This window comes from Sus scrofa, chromosome 2, assembly GCF_054392235.1.
Source record: "Sus scrofa isolate SSC_HxYL_T2T_F1_AM1 chromosome 2, Sscrofa_HxYL_maternal_Yorkshire_Landrace_v2.0, whole genome shotgun sequence".
Lineage (NCBI taxonomy): Eukaryota > Metazoa > Chordata > Mammalia > Artiodactyla > Suidae > Sus > Sus scrofa.
The window spans coordinates 68,826,362-68,846,946 of NC_139384.1; the positions used below are offsets into that span (position 1 = coordinate 68,826,362).

A 20,585-nucleotide genomic window follows, 5' to 3' on the forward strand; every position below is an offset into this window, starting at 1 on the left:
ACCCGCAACCTCATGGTTCCTAGTCGGATTCGTTAACCACTGCACCACGACGGGAACTCCCTGAATTCCTTTTCTTAAGAAAAACTTTCAGGCTTGAGGTAACTGAAAGATGGAAACATTTTTTTTTCTGGCTTTCTGTGGGTTTTGCCAAATTATTCTCCCTTTCCCCCGAAACCAATGAGCAGTGAATGTGTCATCTTCTCAGCAGCCTTGCTAGCACTGAAGTTTATTATTTTTTAAATTTTTTGCATATGTCATCAGCTGTGGTCCGTGGATGTGTCTGTGTTCACGGGCTGCATCTGTTCCCATGGGGACAATGAGCATGTTCACAACCTCAAAAACCATCTCTCACACTCATGACAGCTGCCCCAGCTTGAGCTTCCGGAAGGCTGCCTTGGGAACAACTCTGGAGTGGAAATGACCTACCATGTTCACCTGCACATGCTGTCCTGCCCTTGTAAGGCCAAGGCCACAAGGACTCTGCGCCTAAGGAAAAAGCTCGTCCTCTCAGGCGCTGCCTATGACCTGGCTCTCATTTCCCGGAATCGCTTTGGCCTTGGCCCCAACCAGACATGGCACCTTCCTGCCTATAACCATTCAGGTGCCTCCAGCTGGGGAGGGCAGTGGGAGGGCCCCTCAGAGCTGGGTATGTACTCTGAGCCTCAGCTAGATTAGGGTGAGGCACAAAAATGTAAGGGGGTGTCTAATTTAGGAGTGTATCAAAAGTCAGTAATCAAAATACATAGTGTTAAAATGCAATAGTTACAACAAATTCTCACTGAAAAAACTACAGTCCTGGCTGAACACCCGTTTTTGTAAATAAAGTTTTATTGGGACCAGGGCCAGGATCAGGGTGTGGCAAGTGAGGCAGGGTTGTGCAAGTACAGGGTTGCTCCTCTCTTCATTTAAAATCTGGATATTTTGCTCATTTTATACATGTGTATATATATATATATATGTATATATATACACACACAAATATTCATATGTAATGAAAAAATCAATGGTGAGGATGTGGAGAAAAGGGAACCCCCATATACTCCTGGTGGGACTGTAAACTGGTGGAGCGACTATGGAAAACTAGGATAGAGATTCCTCAAAAAATTAAGAATAGAACTATCATACCATTCAGCAATTCCACTTCTGGGTATTTACCTAAAGAAAAGGAAAACAAAACTAGAAAAAATATATGCACCCCTATCTTCATTGCAGCATTAGTCACAATAGCCAAGATACCGAAAGAATCTAAATGTATGTCCATCAATGGATGAATGGATAAAAAAAGACGTGGTGTATATATACAATGGAATACTACTCAGCTATAAAAAGGAACAGAATTTTGCCATTTGAGACACCATGCATGACCTTGAGGTTGTTCTGCTAAGTGAAATAAGTCAGACAGAAAAAGACAAATACTATGATTTCACTTATATGTGGAATATAAAAACCAAAGCAACCAATCAAAGAAACAGACAAAAAACAATCAAAATTAATAAATGGACAAACCAAAATGAACACAAAGATAGAGAGGACAGAGTAGTGGTTACCAGAGGAGCGGGCAGGAGGAGGAGAGGGTGAAATGCGTAAAGGGAGTCAACTGCACAGTGATAGATGGAAACTACATTTTTGGTGATGAGCCCATTGTAGGATATTCAGGAGTCAAAATGTAATGTATACATGAAACATAATAGAAGCCAATGTTATCTCAATAAAAAATAAATCTAAAATTTTTTAAATTAAGATTTCTATGTAGGTATATACACACTGTTTTTTGGTTTTTGTTTTTGTTTTCCTTTTAGAGCCACAACTTCAGCATATGGAAGTTCCCAGGTAGGGGTCAAATTGGAGCTACAGCTGCCGCCTATGCCACAGCCACAGCAATGCCAGATCTGAGTCGTGTCCATGACCTACACCACAGCTCACAGCAATGCCGGATCCTTAACCCACTAAATATGTCCAGGGATCGAACTCACATCCTTATGTATACTGGTTGGGTTCGTTACCGATGAGGCACAACAGGAACTCCCCACATATATTTTATTGGGGTAAAATTCACATAGCAAAATGAACCATTTTGGAGTTCCCACCGTGGTGAGGAAGGTTAAGGATCTAGCATTGCTGTAGCTCTGGTGTAGGTCGCAGCTGTTGCTTGGATACCATCTTTAGCCTGAGAAACTCCATATGCTGCGGTTGCAGCCGTTAAACAAACAAACAAACAAACAAACATACAAAAAAATCATTTTAACATGCACAATTTGGTGCATTTGGTACATTCACAATGTTGTGCATTTGCCACATTTCTCTAGTTCCAGAACATTTTCATCACGCTGGGAGACCCATCCCCATGAGCAGTCACTCCCCACTCCCTCTTCCCCAGGTCCTGACAACCACCAATCTGCTTTCTGTCTCTGTGGATTTGCCTATTATGGACATTTCATAGACAATGGTCACACACTATGTAGGCTTTTGTGTCTGGCTTCTCTCAGTATGATGTTTTCAGAGTTCATCTATGTCGAGGCATGTGTCAGTACTTCATTCCTTGTTATGACTGAGTAATATTCCATTGGGTGGATGGGCCACATTTTGTCTGTTTATCCACTGATGGACCCATTTGAGCTGTTGACCATGAATTTTATTCAGTACATATCATTTTTCCTCCTTTTTTGCCCGCCCCACAGCATATAGAGTTTCTGGGCCAGGGATCAGATCTGAGCTGTAGTTGCCACCTAGGCTGCCACTGCAGCAATGCTGGATCCTTAACCCACTGTACCAGGCCAGGGATCCAACTGGTGTCCCAGCACTCCTGACTGTTGATCCTGTTGAGCCACAGTGGGAACTTCACTCAGTACATATCTTTACATTCACTTCAACTTTTAAAAAATGTTGTAAAACAGGGTTTATCTTTTTTTTTTTCTGGTCTTTTTTTAGGGCCACACATGTGGCATGTGGAGGTTCCCAGGCTAGGGGTCGAATCGGAGCTGCAGCCACTGGCCTACTCCACAGCCACAGCAACATGGAATCTGAGTCGCATCTGCCACCTACACCACAGCTCACGGCAACACCAGATCCTTAACCCACTGAGCGAGGCCAAGTTTCGAACCTGAATCCTCCTGGATCCTAGTCAGGTTCATTATCACTGAGCAATGACAGGAACTCCCCAAAATGGGGTTTGTCTTGATGATTGAGTTCTTTGGTGCCTCTTTAAATTTCATGCCTAATATAAGCGCCCTGCTTGCTTCACCTCAGTCCCAGTCCTGCTGAGCACATAGCAGGGCTGTTGCTACGATGCCCATTTTAGAGATGAGACAATTGAGGCTCAGACAGATGAAGCCACTTGCCAGGATGGCAGAGCAGTGAGTCTGTCAGCTCTTGGTCTGGTTTTCTGTGTGACCTTGGGCTGGTGGCTCTCTTTGATCCTCGGTTTGTTTGTTTGTTTTTGGTATGTAGAAGTTCCCAGGCCAGGGATCGAACCTATGCCTCCACAGTGACCAGAGCCCACAGCAGTGACAATGATGGATCCCTAACTTCTAGGAATTCCCATGAGCCTCATTTTTTAATCACTGGGGTGATCATGGTCCCACTTCATAGGAAGTGGCACTTGTAAAATGCCTGGCACTGGCTTGGCGCATACAGTGGGAACTTAATAAATAAATGATAGTTGGAGTTGGAGTTCCCACTGCAGCACAGTGGGTTAAGGATCTAGTATTGTGGCAGCCATGGCATAGGTTGCAGTTGTGGCTCAGATTCAGTCCCTGCCTGGGAAATTCCACATGCTGCAGGAGTGGCAGAAGAATAGAAAAAACCAGTGATAGTCAATGTCCCTAGAGCTGGAAGCAGTACCCACCTCTCCGAGGTTGTTGCCAATGCCTTGGTTATAGTGAGGGGAGAGATGAGCCCAGGGGGCCGAGTGGGTGCGTCCTTGGCCCTCTGAGCTCTAGTCAGGCTAGAAGCCTCTCCTGCACCACAGTGAGGCAAGTGGTAGAAGACCAGGCACCTGCCAGAGCAGGAGATGCCCACCAGGCTGGTAGGGTAGTGGTGGGCAGTATAGGAAGCACTGATGGTGGGAAGCCTAGTGGGGACACCACGGCAGTCAGGCTGGGTCAGGCAGTTTCATTCAAACTGCATCTCTCCTGTCCCCATTGTACCCAGAGTGGGGAGGCAGAGACAGACACAGACACTCCCGGGCTGGGACAGGGGCTGTAGGAGCCTTGGGTAGTGGTGAGAGTGAGGCAGTGAGCCTGATGTTCTTCCCTTGTCTCCTTCCAGGACCAGGGACTCTGAATATCAGTGTTGGAGCCAATAGGACCACCATGCATTGGCCAGTCCTGGCCCAGGGCCTGACGTACTGCATTGAGTGGCAGCCCCAGGGCCAGGATGACAGCCTTGTCAACTGTACCTTGATGACACCCAAGGACCAGGACCCTGCTGGAATGGGTATCATAATATTAGTTTCCCTGTCTCTGCCTCTGCCTCCTTCATTAGAGCTCCTGGTCAGCTCAGACCTACAGGCATCATCCATCGGGGGTTATCCACAAAGTGGATGTCCCCATCCACAAAGTGGTGGGGACAGGCCAAGACTCAGACTCTCCCACCCATGCAGGTCTGGAGCCTCCTACAGGGATCCTGGGGTGGCAGGGCTTATCCCTGGGCAGATTGCACCCCAGTGAGTGATGAGTCTCACATCCCAGGGTGTTTGTTAAACATTCACCCATGCCAAGAAAGGTGGCAGCTAGCAAGATGCTGGTGGCAAATTAATGAGGCCTCTGGAGGGAAAAGGGGTGGTACCGAGTGGCCCAGGCAGCCTCTCAGTCTCCCATTTCCTGCCCTGCTCCTGGCCAGGACCCCAGGAAGCCTCAGCCTGGCCCTCAGAGAGCTCCCAGCCAGGAGATACAGAGCTGGATACAGACACCCCAGCATCATGGAGTAGGGGCTGGACTGAAAGGGGTGGGGATGGGTTGCGGGGTGCATAGAGAAGGAATCCTGAAGGAGGGGATATTGGGGCAAGGACTTTGAAGCATGAGTAGGAGTTCTCTAGGAGTTCCTGGAAGATGGCACATGTGCAGGGCAGGGGGTGGGGAAGTGGACAGACAGAATCTATTTACTGGTTTGGCCCTTGCTAATCCTTCTAGCAGCCTACAGCTGGAGCCAAGCACTTGGGGCAATGGGGCAGAAGGTGTGTTATCGCATCACCATCTTTGCCTCTGCACGTCCAGAGAAGCCCACGTCATGGTCCACAGTCTCATCAACCTACTACTTTGCAGGCAATGGTGAGTGGCCCAAACCTGCAGGGTGGTCTCCTCAGGGGACTGGGCAGTGTCCTTGAGTGTCAGGTAGGGGGAATATTCTATTTAGAGGCAACTAGTGGATATCGGGCCCTGTCCAGAAGTCAAACACATAGCAGTCAGCTTAGTCAACCCCTAAAACACCTCAAGAGGCATTGCCCCATTTTATAGATAGGAGAACTGAGGCTCAGAGGGAGGAAGTGATGGCACCGGAGTGGTGGAACCAGGATATGAACCCCGGTTCCTGGGTCTCTGGACAGCACTGGGCTGAGCAGACAGAAAGCGCTGAGTCAGTGCCCTTGGCGTTGACTGTGGCAATGGTATTAATGCAGCCTCAGGAGCCGGGAGCCCACAGCATGTGTCGGTGAAGAGACTCAACCAGGATTCCGTGTCTGTGGACTGGACACCATCTCTGCTGAGTGCCTGCCCCGGCGTCCTGAAGGAGTACATTGTGCGCTGCCATGATGAGGACAGCGACCAAGTATTCGGTAGGTGAGGGAGGAAGTGTCTGGGCTTGGTTCTGCTTTGCTGTGTGACCCCAGGCACCTCGCTGTCCCTCTCTGGGCCTTGGTTTTTCCACTCATAAAACAACAGAGTTGGATTCAAGGTTCCTGATTGTGCCTCTAGACCCCAACCCCTATGCAGCATGGATGACTCTCTACATTCTACAGATGGGGAAACTGAGGCCTGGAGAGGGAGCCACCTGCCCAAGGGTTGAACAAGCTTGCACTTAAGCTCAGTTAGGTGCCCCTTCCTGCCCCCATAGGAGAGAAAGAAATGAAAATGTAGGAGCAGGTTTCACCAGGGCTGGAATGTCCTGTCATTTCACAGTTTGGGGACCTCCCCACTAGTTAACACAGCCTTGTGGGCACAGCCTCACTCACCCACCTCCCGTAGCAACAGGCCAGGCCTATGAGACCATGAGTTTACATCCTGCCTTCTCTCCGGATGCCCCCAGCACAGGGGTACGGATGGCAAGGGGGTGGGGGTTGGGATCTGTCCTGCCATCAGCTTGGTCACCCTATGTTGTTCAGAGGGGGTGAATGAGGCCATGTGGGAGATAGTGACTTATTCAGGGGGGCACAGCTGGCAGCAGCCCATTTGCTGGAAACCAATTTGCCAAAAGTCAAATTGCTGTAGATGAAAACACCAAATGCCCATTCTGCATTCAGCCAAATGTACCAATCTCCCTAAAATTTCTTTGGAAAAGTATTCTTCTTGAATAGATACAAAGAATATGGATTTGGGGTTCCAGAATGTTTTTCTTCTTGTGAACAACCAACAACTGTGTCTCATTTTTTAAATTGAAATATGGTTGATTAACAATGTTATATTAGTTTCTGGTATACAGCAAAGTGATTCAGTTTTATATATATATACATATACACACACATGTATGACATATAACATGTAAATGTATATAACATAATTATATATGTAACTGAAAAGAATCTGTAAAAGAATATATAGATTACCCTGAGATATTCAATATAGTTCCCTGTGCTATCCAGTCAGTTTTTGTGGTTTATTTTATTTCATTCAATTTATTTATTTATTTATTTATTTGTCTTTTTGCCACTTCTTGTGCCACTTCCGCGGCATATGGAGGTTCCCAGGCTAGGGGTCGAATCCGAGCTGTAGCCACCGGCCTACGCCAGAGCCACAGCAATGCGGGATCTGAGCTGCATCTACCACCTACATCACAGCTCAGGGCAATGCCGGATCCTTAACCCACTGAGCAAGGCCAGGGATCAAACCCACAACCTCATGGTTCCTAGTCAGATTCATTAACCACTGCGCCATGACGAGAACTCCTGTGGTTTATTTTATGTATAGTGTTGTGTATCTGTTAGTCCCAAACTCCTAATTTATCCCTCCCTCCTCTTCAATTATATTCTTTTTTTTTTTTAGGCCTGCACCTGTGGCATATGGAAGTTCCTGCAGGCTAGGTGTCGAATTGGAGCTGCAGATGCTGGCCTAAACCACAGCCACAGCAACACAGGATCAGAACTGCACCTGCAACCTATGCCACAGCTCATGGCAATGCTGTATCCTTAACCCCCTGAGTGGGCCCAGGGATGGAATCCACATCCTCATGGATGCTAGCCCGATTCATTACCACTGAGCTACAATGGGAACTCCCTATGGGGTCTTTTATTTTTTATTTTATTTTTTATTTTTTGTCTTTTCTAGGGCCGCACCCACTATATATGGAGGTTCCCAGGCTAGGGGTCCAATTGGAAGCATAGCCTCTGGCCTACACCAGAGCCACAGCAATGCGGGATTCGAGCTGCATCTGCAACCTACACCACAGCTCACAGCAACGATGGATTCTTAACCCACTGAGCGAGGTCAGGGATCAAACTGGTAACCTCATGGTTCCTAGTCGGATTTGTTTCTGCTGCACCACGATGGGAACTCCATGGGGTCTTTTATTTTTTAAAGTCATCCAATACCACAAACACTTTCTGAGGTCCTACTGTGTGCTGAGGTGCTGGGCACACTGAGGGAACAACTTAGACAAAGTTAACCTTGACCTTGGCCTTAAAAATGGGAAAGAAGTGAGGGAGGAAACCATGTAGGTGTGTCTGAACCAGGTGGGGGGAGGGTGGCGGGGATAGCCAGAGCAAAGGCCCTGAGGTTCTGGGATTGAACCTGGTGCTTTTAGGGTGTGAGAAGGCAGATGTGGGGAGTTCCCGTCGTGGCACAGTGGTTAACGAATCCGACTAGGAACCATGAGGTTGCAGGTTCGGTCCCTGGCCTTGCTCAGTGGGTTAAGGATCCGGCGTTGCCGTGAGCTGTGGTGTAGGTCGCAGACGCGGCTCGGATCCCGAGTTGCTGTGGCTCTGGCGTAGGCTGGCAGCTACAGATCTGATTCGACCCCTAGCCTGGGAACCTCCATATGCTGCAGGAGCAGCCCAAGAAATAGCAAAAAGACAAAAAAAAAAAAAAAAAAAAGAAGGCAGATGTGGCCAGAAGGGAGTAGGCTAGGAGCCAGTGGAGGACAAACTGGTCAGAATTTGAGAAAAACAGCATCATTCACTGAATAGTTTGATGAAGAATATTTTTCCAAATAAGCTTGAGGTGGGAGTTCCCATTGTGGCACAGTGGAAATGAATCTGACTAGGAACCATGAGGTTGCGGGTTTGATCCCCGGCCTCGCTCAGTGGGTTAAGGATGCAGCATTGCCTTGAGCTGTGGTGTTGGTCACAAATGCAGCTCAGATCTGGCATTGCTGTGGCTGTGGCGTAAGTCGGCAGCTATAGCTCTGATTAGACCCCTAACCTGAGAACCTCCATTTGCCACAGGTGTGGCCCTAAAAAGACAGAAAGACAAAAAATAAAAATTGACAAAAGCTTGAGGTGAATGGGTACATTTAGGGAAGAGTTTTCAGCAAAATGTCTATGAGCCCAGAGTAAAGGGGGTCCAGGGATGCATGGCTGCCTCCCACCCACAGAGCTGCCAGTGAAGCCAACAGAGACCCGGGTCACCCTTCAAGGCCTGCGGGCTGGCGCAGCCTACATGGTGCAGGTTCGAGCAGACACAGCCAAGTGGCAGGGCTCCTGGAGCCAGCCCCTGCGCTTCAGCATCGGTGAGTGAGGGGGCAGCACCATGTATTTACCCAGCATGCACTGCCCCATCCCACTCGTCTGCCAGCAGTGCCCCCCCCCAGCCCTCCATCCTTTCTGGCTTCCTGTGCATGTGCATCAGCCTCAGGGGAGAGTCCCAGGCTGACCAGCTCCCGCCTCCTTCGCTATCTTCCTCACTGTAGTTTCCTCCCTTCATGAACTTTCTCTCATACTCCTTTGGCCTCTATGCCTGGAATGTTTGGTCTCCTTGTCCAACTCCTATTCATCCGTCAAAACTCACCTCGAAAGCTCTCTCTTCCAGGAAGGCTTCCAGGCTTCCCTGGGTGCCCCCTCCCCCTAGCAGTGACTGTCCTGCCTACCTGGCCTGACCTCCTGAGAGTGGGTGGGAGTGTCTGTTCGGTCTCTGTCTTCCCCAGCCTTGATGTTCCTGGGGAAAGGGAGGGAGCAGGGATGGCTACTTACTGAGCCAATGAATGTGTATGAATGAATGAATAACTCTCATCACAAATATAAGGAGGCGGCCTCCGTTCTCTTGGGGTGTGTGGCAAAGAGATTTGGAGACCAAATAATCCCTGTTCCTGCCATAGTTGTCCCTGCCTGTTGTCCTACCAGTGAAATATGATCCCAAGAGAATCAATGGGTCAGACTGGGTGTGCAGGGAGCAGGTCTGGGTCCAGGGGAACCACAAGTACCTAACCTGCAGGCGCTTGGAGCTCCAGTGTCCTGAGCACTTGTTGCGCACCCGGGATTCACCCCGTAGTCACAAGAAAGGCAGGTCCTTGGTCTCCCACTTTACAGAGGAGAAAACTGAGGCACAAGGGACCCAGGATGTGCCAGGGTCAGCAGCAGGAGTCAGTGGAGGGCCCGATCCTCCCAACTCCCTCCTCTATGAGAGGCCGGAGGTGCCCCTCCCCCAACCCAAGCTCTTCTGCCCCCAGAAGTCCCTGTTTCTGAGTTGCGCGATTTGTCCATCTTCCTGGCATCTTTGGGGAGCTTCATGAGCATCCTTCTCCTGGGAGTCTTTGGGTACCTTGGCTTGAACAGGTAACTTGCACCCTCTCCCCCAAGATGATCTAGTGATAGTAAGAATAGTAATAATTACTCACACCAAGCAGGTTGTTGGTTTTGTTTCGCTTTTTGTTTTTGTTTTGTTTTGACTTTTTTAGGGCCCTACCCGAGGCGTATGGAAGTTCCCATGCGAGGGCTCAAATCGGAGCTACAGCTGCCAGCCTACAACACAGCTCACAGCAACGCTGGATCCCAGCCCACTGAGTGAGGCCAGGGATCAAACCTGAATCCTCAGGGATACTAGTCGGATTTGTTTCCACTGCGCCACAACGGGAACTCCCTGTTTTGTTTTTTTAATGGTCACACCTGCAGCTCATGGAAGTTCCCAGGTCATGGATTGAATCTGAGCCACAGCTGAAACCTATGCTGCACCTGGATCCTTTAACCCACTGTACCTCTGCAGCAACCCAAGCTGCTGCAGTCAGGTTCTTAATCCACTGTGTCATAGCGGGAACTCCCCAAGTAGGTTTTGATGTCTACTTTAGAGATGAGGAAACTGAGGCCCAGGGAGGCAGGCCCAGGGCAACTGGCAGTGAAAACAGAGCTGTGATGTGAACCTGGGTCTGTCAGACTCCCACACCCCATCCCCTAATCCATATGCTTGCTCCCCTTATAACCTAACGGAGATGAAAAAAATAAGTGAGAACAACGACTTATTCAGAACAATTAAAAAATAAGAACAGGATTTCCTGTGGTGGCACAGTGGTAACAAACCTGACTAGTATCCATGAGCACGTGGGTTTGATCCCTAGCCTTGCTCAGTGGGTGGGGGAATCTGGCATTGCGTGAGCTGTGGTGTAGGTTGCAGATGTGGCTCAGATCTGGTGTTGCTGTGGCTGTGGTGTAGGCTGGCAGCTACAGCTCCCATTCGACCCCTAGCCTAGGAACTTACATAAGCCTCAGATTCGGCTCTTAAAAAAAAAAAAGAAGAAGAAAAGGAAAAAGGAAGAACACACAGAAGCACTGACTGGTTTTCCTCCCCACCCCACCCCCAGGGTTGTAAGGCATCTGTGCCCGCCCCTGCCCACACCTTGTGCCAGCACTGCCGTTGAGTTCTCTGACAGCCAGGGGAAGCAGGTAAGGGCTCCTTTTCTAATTCCAGGTCCTGTTTATTGGGTCCATATTTGGGCCAGGGCTCTGAAGAGTAATGACCATGCATTAACTCATTTTATCCCCCCCCCCAATTGATGTAAGGACTCCTAAAACCTGTCCTATTTTACATACAGACAACAGAAACCCAAAGGGGAGCCTTGTGTGTGTCATTTCCTAGTAGCAGAAACAGTGAAAGTAACTTCCACAAAAGAACCTGATAGAAAAATCCCGGGGTGCTGGGCTTCAGACATGGCTGGATCCAGGAACTAGGATTCCATCTCTCTGCAATGCCATCCTTCCCGCAGGCTCCTCTCCCAGGCAGTCTCAGCCTTCAGCCGGTGGAAGCAGGGTATCCGTTTTTCCCATTAACTGGGGCAAAATTCTCAGGGCCATCACTGATTGGCCCAGCTTGGGTCACATGCCCATTCCTGAGCCTATCACTGGAACCAGGGAGCTGGAGTGCTTTGATTGGCTGGGCCAGGATCAGAAGCCCATCCTAGAGCTGACGCGGGGCTCCTTCCCTGCCCAACCACATCAACTATGAGAAGAGGAAGGGGAATTTTCTGAAAAAAAATGGTGGCCGTTCCACTTGCTTTTTAAATTGGTCTCAGGTTTTTAAAGAATTTAGCCAGTGCGGCATAGGCCAGCAGCTTCAGCTCCAGTTTGACCCCTAGCCCAGGAACTTCCACATGCTTTGGGCTCCGCCCTAAAATGACAGAAAAAAAAAAGAAAGAAAGAAATATGGCCCCACCCACAGCCTTGACCCCGCCCTTCTTCTCCAGGTTTGGCAGTGGACCAGCCCAGCAGACTTCCCGGAGGAGGTGTCCCCCCAAGAAGCCCTGGTGGTGAACATGTCCTGGGACAAAGGCGAGGGGGTTGACCCAGACACACCTGGGCCTCTCAAGGAGAAGATGGAGCTGCCTCTGGATGCCCCTGAGCCGGCCCTAGACATGGAGCTGCCCTTGGAGCACAGGAGACAGGCGCAAGGACACCCTGAGCCTGGGACTCTGAGGTCTGGGTGGCACGGTGGTCTGGAGGGCAGCCCTGCCCAGACAGCTGGACTCCTGCTGCTCCTGGGAGATCTAAGGCAGACTCCCAGGTTTGGTTCCCAGGGAGAAAGGGGAACATCTGCCTCCTCTTACATAGAGGAAGACTGATGATTGCAATCACGATGGCTGGTTATTAAGCACTTACTGCATACCCAGCCTGTGCCGCCCAGACACTCATGTTATGCCCTGAATCCCCATAACTGCCTTGAGGTATGAGGCTGTCCTATTTACCTATTTCTCTGAGTCTCACCGAGGCTCAGAGAGGGTGAGTGAGTGCCTTGCCTATGGCTACACAGCAGGTGCATAAGTCGAACCTAGGCGGAGTGACTCCGACCCTGGCCACTGCTTCCATTCACACCTACTCTGTCCTGCTGTCACACATCCTGTGGTGGGAACCCTAGAAACCACCATGAAATGGAAGCTGCTACCCCAAGCCAGGGCCTGGCACCCATGGGGATAGACTAGAGGGAGGCTCAAAGGGGTTCATGGTGGTCCTGGGCTGGGCATCCTGTACCAGAAGCACTGGATGGGGAATCTGGGTGCACAGCGTCCTCGGCCACATCGCAGGGTCTCCAGGCTTGGAGGATCTAGGTTTAGGGAAAAGAAGTGGGGCTCAAAGCATTCTGAGGGAGGTGATAGCTCCTCCCTGGCCTCAGTCTCCTTCTCTGTAAAATGGGCCTGAGGATAATGTTGACCTCACAGAGATGGGGGAGATGTAAGGCTTAATAAATTTTTCCCCTGGAGTTCTCATTGTGGCTCAGCAGAAACGAATCCAACAGGAACCATGAGGTTGCGGGTTCGACCCCTGGCCTTGCTCAGTGGGTTAAGGATCTGGTGTTGCTGTGAGCAAGACACAGCTAGGATCCTACATTGCTGTGGCTGTGGCTGTGGCCAGCAGTTGTAGCTCCAATTCGACCCCAAGCAAGGGAACCTCCACATGCTGCAGGTGTAGCCCTAAAAAAAAAGAAAGAAAAAAAAGCAAATAAACCTTTCCCTTGACTGAAGCCTGAATGTGCTGCTCAACCCACCCACAACTCCCTGCCCCCCACCCCTGTAGGAGCCTGAAAATTAACTCATTTCATACACATTTACCAATCGCTGCCTTTGGGTGCCCTCAGGAGCACCCAATAGGAGGGAGACAAAACTGGATGATCACTCAGAATTCTGCGAAGTTAGGACTGGGAGGTGGGCATACGATGTCGAAGGGTAGGGGACTGGAAGAATGGACAGGCCCAGAGGGGGAGTGGGGCTGAGTCCCCTCATAGCAGGAGGCTTGGTTATCCCCCAGCCCCGCCCCTCCGCCCAAAGCTCAGGTAGGGACGTGGGGTTCTTCCCATGTCCTAACACACAACACCCCGCAGCAGGACCTCTGCCCCCCCAGATACACCCTGAATCCACGGGCTTCCTCTACCCGCCTCCCCCGACAGCCCTTCGTGCTTAAACGTGTTGTCTCGGATTCCTCCCGTGACCACCAGGTGGCAGCAGCGGCGCGTATCTCTCAGGCTCAGCCCGCCCAGCACCCTCCCACCTCCCAGGGAGTTTGCAAAACAGACTTTTCCGGTTTTAGATGAGGGCGGGGGATTAAAACCCAGAACCACGGAATTTTGTGGCGAAAGGCGATGAGAGTGAGGGATGTCTGGCAGGCAATAGGGCCGGAAGGCCCTTCCCCTTTGCGGGGGGGCGGCCCTCAGTTTCCCCATCTATGCATCTAGATGGGGAAACAAAAGACTTGGCCAGTGCCCCGGCTACAGTGGCTGCTCACTGTTCTGCGAGTGTTCCATCCCTTGGATTTGTCACCTCCCAGCTTTTGCTCAAGGCGTACCCTCCACCAGATAAGCCCTCCCTTGAGGATCAGCCCTCCTCATTCCTTAGGGCTGGGTGCCAGCCTGAGAAGGAGGCTTGGACAGTGGCAGGGCCCAAAGTAGACAGGAAGGAGGGAAAGGTGGATCAGTAGCCTTATAAGAAACACCAGAATTACCTGACCCCCAGGGGCCTAGAGCCACCCACCTCAAGTCCAGAATCCATCCCCACCCCGTCCCGCCCCTCCCCCACCAAACACATACACAGTGGAACCTCCAGAGAACCCGTGCTGATTGTCCCAGTCTTGGGCCCACCAGTAGCACAGGACCCAGTTGGGTGGCCATGGGAGTCAGCAAACCTACCCTCAGGCACAATCCCCTGGGTCCAAGGAGTAGTTCAATATTTGTGGAGCACCACTAGAAACACGATGAAATGAATGGGGAAAGTGGACACCTTGCTTCTACAGGTGGTGGGGAGTGGGGGCCGGGAGGCTGAGCCTGCCTGGGAGAGAAAGTTTCAGAGAGGACAGCAGCACAGATAATCCTAGTTCCTGGATCCAGCCATACCTGAAGCCCCTTAACCCTGTTTCTCTTTTTCTGAAGCATGCAGAAATTCCGGGCCAGAGATTAAACCTGTGACATAACCTGAGCCACAGCAGTGACAATGCTGGATTCTTAACCCACTGAACCAAGGAACTCCCCTAATTCTTTTTTTGTTAAAACCACTCTTGGGTTCTGTTTCTGCTGCTAGAAGATGACTCATAAGAAGTTCCTCTCTAGGCCTCTACTTGTACCCATCTGTATAATAGGAAGTTCCTCTCTGGGTCTCTACTTGTATCCATCTGTATAAGGCTCTTAGCAGAGCCCTGGCCCAGTGTTTATTGAGCACATACTGTATATTCATTATTCTGGGGCTCCTCTGAGGGTTGATCCCTCAGTTTCCCTAGGAGCTCCAACAACCAAGACTGGTAAGACCCACTTTCACAGCTTCATTCCTTCACTGATTCAGGAAATCAGTGTTGAGCACCTACTGTATACCAATTCCTGGCCTGCACAGGTCAGAATTGGTCTAGTCACCAGAGGCTCCTGGTTGGGTAGGGAAGGCAGATGCTAATCTAATCCTCACAAAGATAGTTAGAATAAACCTGGGAGGGTGAAAGTATAAGGAACAAGAGTGAGGCAGAGTTTTGTGGTGCTAGGGCCAAGATGGTGAAGAGAGGCCAGAACAGCAAGAGCAAAGGGCCTGTGGCAGATGTGGTTGGTGGGGAGTCCATGAGGCAGAGATAGAGGTCACAGCCCTCTGGAGCCTGGGGACATGAGTTTTAGTTGTAGCTTGGTGGGGGTAGGGGTGGAGGTTCTGGAGCTGGAGCGTTAGAGATCTGATCTGGGAGTTATTCAAAGATGCTTCCTACTCTTGTTTCAGCCCAAAACAGGTGAGTCAACCTGGTTGGCCTCAGTGTTCTATTCTGCAAAATGGGTACCTTTTACCATTCTCCAGAGCCCTTGCCCCCCTCTTCACCTCCTCTCCTCTGTCTCTTTCTCTCTTTCTTCTATTTAGTTAGTTAGTTAGTTAGTTTTGGCCATAACTGAGTCATGTAGAAATTCCTGGGCCAGGAATCAAACCCATGCCGCGGCAGTGACAAGGCGGGATCCTTAACCCGCTGAGCCACCAGGGAACTCCTGTCTCTTCCTCTCTTGGTCTGACTCTCCCTTTCACCGTGGTTTCCTTCAGGAGTCAGGACGCATGTCTCCCAAAGGGGGACAGGTTGCCTCAGTTTACCTCCCCAGATACCTGTTTCTTCAGTCTCTCCAGCAGCCTATGGTTGGAGAGATGTTGTCTCTGCCTCTTCCTTTGAACCAGGATGGGGCTGGGGTCTCAGGGCCCTCTGGGGACCAAGGCTGCAGGAAATGACATGGAATAGCCCTGAGCCCTGGCCTGGCCTCTCACCCTTCACTGCCTCAGACGCCAGGCCCTTGGCCATAGCAATGCAGGTTCCAGACCACATCTGAGACCTATGCTTCAGCTCACGGCAACATCCGATCTTTAACCCAATGAGGCAGGCCAGGGATCGAGCCCTCATTCTCATGAATACAAGTTAGGTTCTTAACTCACTGAGTCACAACGAGAACTCCCTCTTCACCCTTTTAAAGTGAACAGTTCAGTGGCATTTAGTACCTACACAATGTTGTGTAACCATCATTACTTTCTAGTTTGAGCATCTCCACTACCTCAAAAGAGACTCGTCCCCATGAGCAGTCACTCCCCCTCCTCCCTCCCCCATCCTCTGACAACACTGATCTACTGTCTCTATGATTTGCCTGTTCTGGACATTTCATATAAATGGGATTATGTAACATGTGGCCTTTTGTGGCCTTTTGTGAAAAAACTCAGCATGAAGCTCCTGAGATTCATCCACATTGTCCTACTTATCGGAACTTCATTCCTTTTCATAGCTGAGTAATAGTCCATTGTATGGATGGACTGCATTTTGTTTATCTACTCTGTTTATCTATTGATGGACATTTGGGCTGTTTCCACCTTTTGGAGATTGTGAATAGTGCTGCCATGAACATTGTGTCCAAGGTGTGGTGGCAACACCTGTTTTCAATTCTCTTGGTGTATACCGAGAACTGTTTTGTCCCATTGTAATTCTCTGCTTTTATTGTATTTTATTTTTTATTTTTTTGGCTGTACCTGTGGCATGTGGAAGTTCCCAGGCCAGGAATCGAACCTGTGCCACAGCAGTGACCCAGGCTGCTACAATGAAAACACCAGATCCTTAACCTGCTGCACTACAAGAGAACTCCTGTAATTCTGTGTTTAAATTATTGAGGAACCACCAGATTGCTTTCCAAAGTCCCTGCCCATTTTACAATCCCATCAGCAGAGTGTGAGGTCTCCAATTTCCCCACATTCTCATCAACACCTGTTATCCCTTCCTCCTCCCTTTTTTTGAGTCTGGCCATCCTAGTAGGTGTGAGGTGGTATCTTGTGGTGGTTTGATTTGGATTTCCCTGAGGACTGATGATGTCCTGCATCTTTTCACGTGCACGCCAGCCATTTGTACATCTGCTTTGGAGAAATAATTCAAATCCTTTGCCCATTTTTCATTGGCTTATTTATCTTATTATTGGGTTGATTTTTTTTCTTCATCTATTCTGGGTATCACTCTCTTTTCAGATATTTGATTTGCAGGAGTCCCTGTTGTGGCTCTGTGGGTTAAGGACCTGACATATTGTTGGTGAGGTTGCATGTTTGATCTCTGGCCTCAATAAGTGGGTTAAGGATCCCGCCTTGCCGCAAGCTGCAGTGTAGGTCCAGATGCGGCCGGAATCCAGTACTGCTATGGCTGTGGTGTTTGCAGCTCAAATTCAACCCTGGACCTGGAAACTCCCATATGCTGCAGGTGCAGATGGAAAAGAAAGGAAAAAGAAAAAGAAAAAAGATACTTGATTTGCAAATCTTTTCTCCCATTCTGTGTGTTGGCTTTTCCCTCTCAGAAGCTTCCTTCATCAAAGAAAAATTTTGAATTTAATGGTGTCCAATTGATGTATTTTCCTTTGCTTGCTTGTGTTTCTGGTGTCATATCTAAGCAGTCTCCCTGTCTTTGACGCCCCCTCTTGCAGACACCTCTCCCCATCCTCCCGCGCCACTCCCACCCTCTGCCCCAGTGCCCTGACCTCCCCACACCCCGCGAGCTGGGGGTTGAAGCATTTGCGTTCGCCCTGGTCTGCTCACTGGGAGGCGTCTCCTGCAGCTTCCATCAATGTTTAATAGCGGAGCAGCTCGGAACTTTGGCAGAGACGCGGGAAACCCCGCCCGGAGGCATCCTTCCCTTGCCCACACCGACCGTCGCGTCCCCCAGGGCCACGCGTGGGGACCCGCGACCGCGCAGGGCCCCCTTTCCAGGTGAAGAAGCCAAGATACGGAGGGAGGCGGAGCGAACCAGCAGGTTCTTCGTGTTGGAGGCGAGGCTGGAGGCCCCGCCTCCTTTCTCTCCACTGGACCCGGAGCGGCTCCTGGCTCCAGTCCCTGCCCTGGGGCGACCCTGCCCGGCGGGAACCGCTTGCCGGCTAGGCGGTTCCTGCCCGAAGCTAAAAACACCCAGGAGGAGAGAAGAAAAACACTCTGCAGGGGGGCGGGCTGGGATGGGGTCGGGGTGGGGCGAGGAGAGCGGGCACTGGAGGAGGGGACGGACGAGGGACGGGTTTCTCTTCAGCCAGCCTGAGATGTGCCTTGAGCTTGGGGACTGGAGGGATGGAGTGTTGCACAGTAGTGGACAAACGTCTTCCAGACCCTGACCCAGTTTTGCTCTGCCTCCGCCTAAGCTGCGGAGCCTGGGGCTGTCCAGCCTCAGTTTCCCCATGGGTGGAATGGGAGTGGGTAGTAACTTTAGTAACCTCCCTAAGGCCCCTAGCTTAGGGAGCCTTCCTGGCTCAATTCCTGGCCTCGTTCAGTGGGTTAAAGATCCTGCGTAGCCGTGAGCTGTGTTGTGGGTCGCAGATGCGGCTGGGATCCCGCGTGGCTGTGGCTGTGGTGTAGGCTGGCGGTAGCTCCGATTCGGATCCCTAGCCTGGGAACTTCCATATATCCAGGGTGCAAGACTTTTGTTTTTCAGGCTGTTCTTGCATCCCCAGCTTCCCACGATTTGCTAGGGTTTGTGGGTGGTGGGTGGTTGGGGTGGGGCATGGGGTGTGGCTGGGGCCGTGTCTCCCTGACTGCCCCCTCCCTCCCTCTGTCTCTTCAGCTCTCCTGTGTTTCTCTTTTCCTTTTCTTTTCTTTTCTTTTTCTTTTTTCTTTCTTGCTTTTTAGGGCCCCACCCTCAGCATATGGAGGTTCCCAGGCTAGGGGATTGAATCAGAGCTATATCTGCCAGCCCAGGCCACAGCCACAGCAATGCAGGATGCAAGCCACATCTGCGACCTACACCACAGCTCACGGCAATGCCACATCCTTAACCCACTGAGTGAAGCCAGGGATGGAACCCGCAACCTCATGATTCCCGGTCAGATTCGTTTCCATTGTGCCATCATGGGAACTCCTCCCTTCCTTTTCTGTCTCTTCTCTCTCCCTGTCTCTAGCTCTTATAGCCTTTGTCTCTCCGTCAACTCTGCTGCAGATTCTTCCAGACTAGGGGCTAATCAGCCCAGGCCTGGCCAATGTCTTAAGCCCAGATCTTAATCTCCCCCCAGCTGCCCCCGCTGTGGTGTGGCCTCAGGGTTCCGGTCCAGGCAGCCTGGGGCCCTCGCTTGCTGCCTAGAAAACCCAAACAGCATAAAACCCCCCTCTCTAACCCCCAAAAGCCAAGCAGCTGAAAACCCACAGTCTCTGAGACACAGGGATCCCTTCCCACCACAATTAAGAGTCCCATCCAGCGCTCCCAGCTCAGGTGCTATCACTGGTTACCCTGGTCCAGCCACCAGGCTCTGTGGCCCTCAGGTTGCCCTCCAGTCTGCAGCTGCCAAGAGCCTGCCTTGTAAATGGTCATTGTAAGGGTTCCACTCAGACGGCTGGGTGTAACCCCCACTCCCAGAGCTGGTTTCCCAGTGGCAGGTCTGGCGGGTGGCCCAGGCCATGTCCCAGTGGCATGGGCAGCTACCTGGTGCCAGCTGGAAATGGCGACCAGTGGGTGGGGTCTGAGGTAATATTTCAGGCCCAGGAGATTCTGGGGTCAGGAAGCCCCACAGTGTCCCATCCCTCCCTAGCTTTCATCATGGTGTGGTGGGGGGGGCAGGGAGGGAGCCGCTAGGCTTCTCAGGCTGAGGGTCCCTCCTTTGCTTTTTTTTTTTTTTTTTTTTTGCCTTTATTTTAGGGCCACATCTGTGGCATATGGAAATTCCCAGGCAAGGGGTCTAATCCTAGCTGTAGCCGCCAGCCTATACCACAGCCACAGCAATGCCGGATCCAAGCCATATCTGTGACCTACACCACAGCTCACAACAACGCTGGATCCTTAACCCACTCGATCCCAGCGAGGCCAGGGATCAAACCCAAGTCCTTATGGATACAAGTCAGGTTTGTTACTGCTGAGCCACAATGGGAACTCTTAAAGTGGAATTCTTAGCACACTCCCAGGGCTCCCACTGGAGCCCACATCTGAAGCTGGGAACTGAATAATACATTCCATGATGTACGTTCACTCACCACCCCCACCCAGGCAGAGTGCTGTCCCAGGACCAGGCTCTGGAGCCCCAAGTTCAGGTTCACATCATGCCTCTGCCACTCATGGACCTGGATGGCCACTTCGCCTCTTGGAGCCTCAGTCTCCCCGTCTATAACACAAGGATGGTGCTCTTGTGTCAGGGTTGTGGCAGGGAGTAAATAAATCTGTGCGAAGCTGGGTCAGGACTTCAACTGTGAGTTCAGCTGTGAATGGTGAGCCTCCTCTCTCTGACTAGGATTGAAATGATAGAGGTAACATCAGAAAGAGACATGGAAGGAGGATAGTTGCCTCAGAAGGAAATTGACCACCCTGGGGATCCCAGGGGTGGGGGCCCCCCAGCAAGTCTCCCTCCCAGAACCTGGCCACCTCCTAAAATCCTACTGATGCTTTCAGCTTCTTAGATCCCTCTGCTTCCAGAGCTTCAGTTCTCCCTCTGAGAAATGGGACCAAGTAGGCATCTTTTTTTTTTTTTTTTTGGTCTTTTTAGGGCTGCACCTGCGGCATATGGAGGTTCCCAGGCTAGGGGTTGAATTGGAGCTGC

The 20,585-nt window shown here is 50.8% G+C and overlaps 1 protein-coding gene across 6 annotated transcripts in view; it reads left to right on the forward strand.

The window, feature by feature from the left end:
* IL12RB1 (interleukin 12 receptor subunit beta 1) overlaps window positions 1-13,081 on the forward strand; it is a 29,251-nt gene extending 16,170 nt beyond the window's left edge. For 2 of the 6 annotated variants that reach the window (XM_013987467.3, XM_085008320.1), the window contains 8 exons: window positions 364-601; window positions 4,267-4,434; window positions 5,133-5,267; window positions 5,615-5,770; window positions 8,740-8,874; window positions 9,811-9,916; window positions 10,936-11,017; window positions 11,815-13,081. In XM_013987467.3, the coding sequence (XP_013842921.1) occupies window positions 364-601; window positions 4,267-4,434; window positions 5,133-5,267; window positions 5,615-5,770; window positions 8,740-8,874; window positions 9,811-9,916; window positions 10,936-11,017; window positions 11,815-12,189 (1,395 nt within the window). In that variant the 3' untranslated portion in view covers window positions 12,190-13,081. 6 annotated transcript variants of the gene reach the window in all.
* Window positions 13,082-20,585: the final 7,504 nt, after the last annotated feature.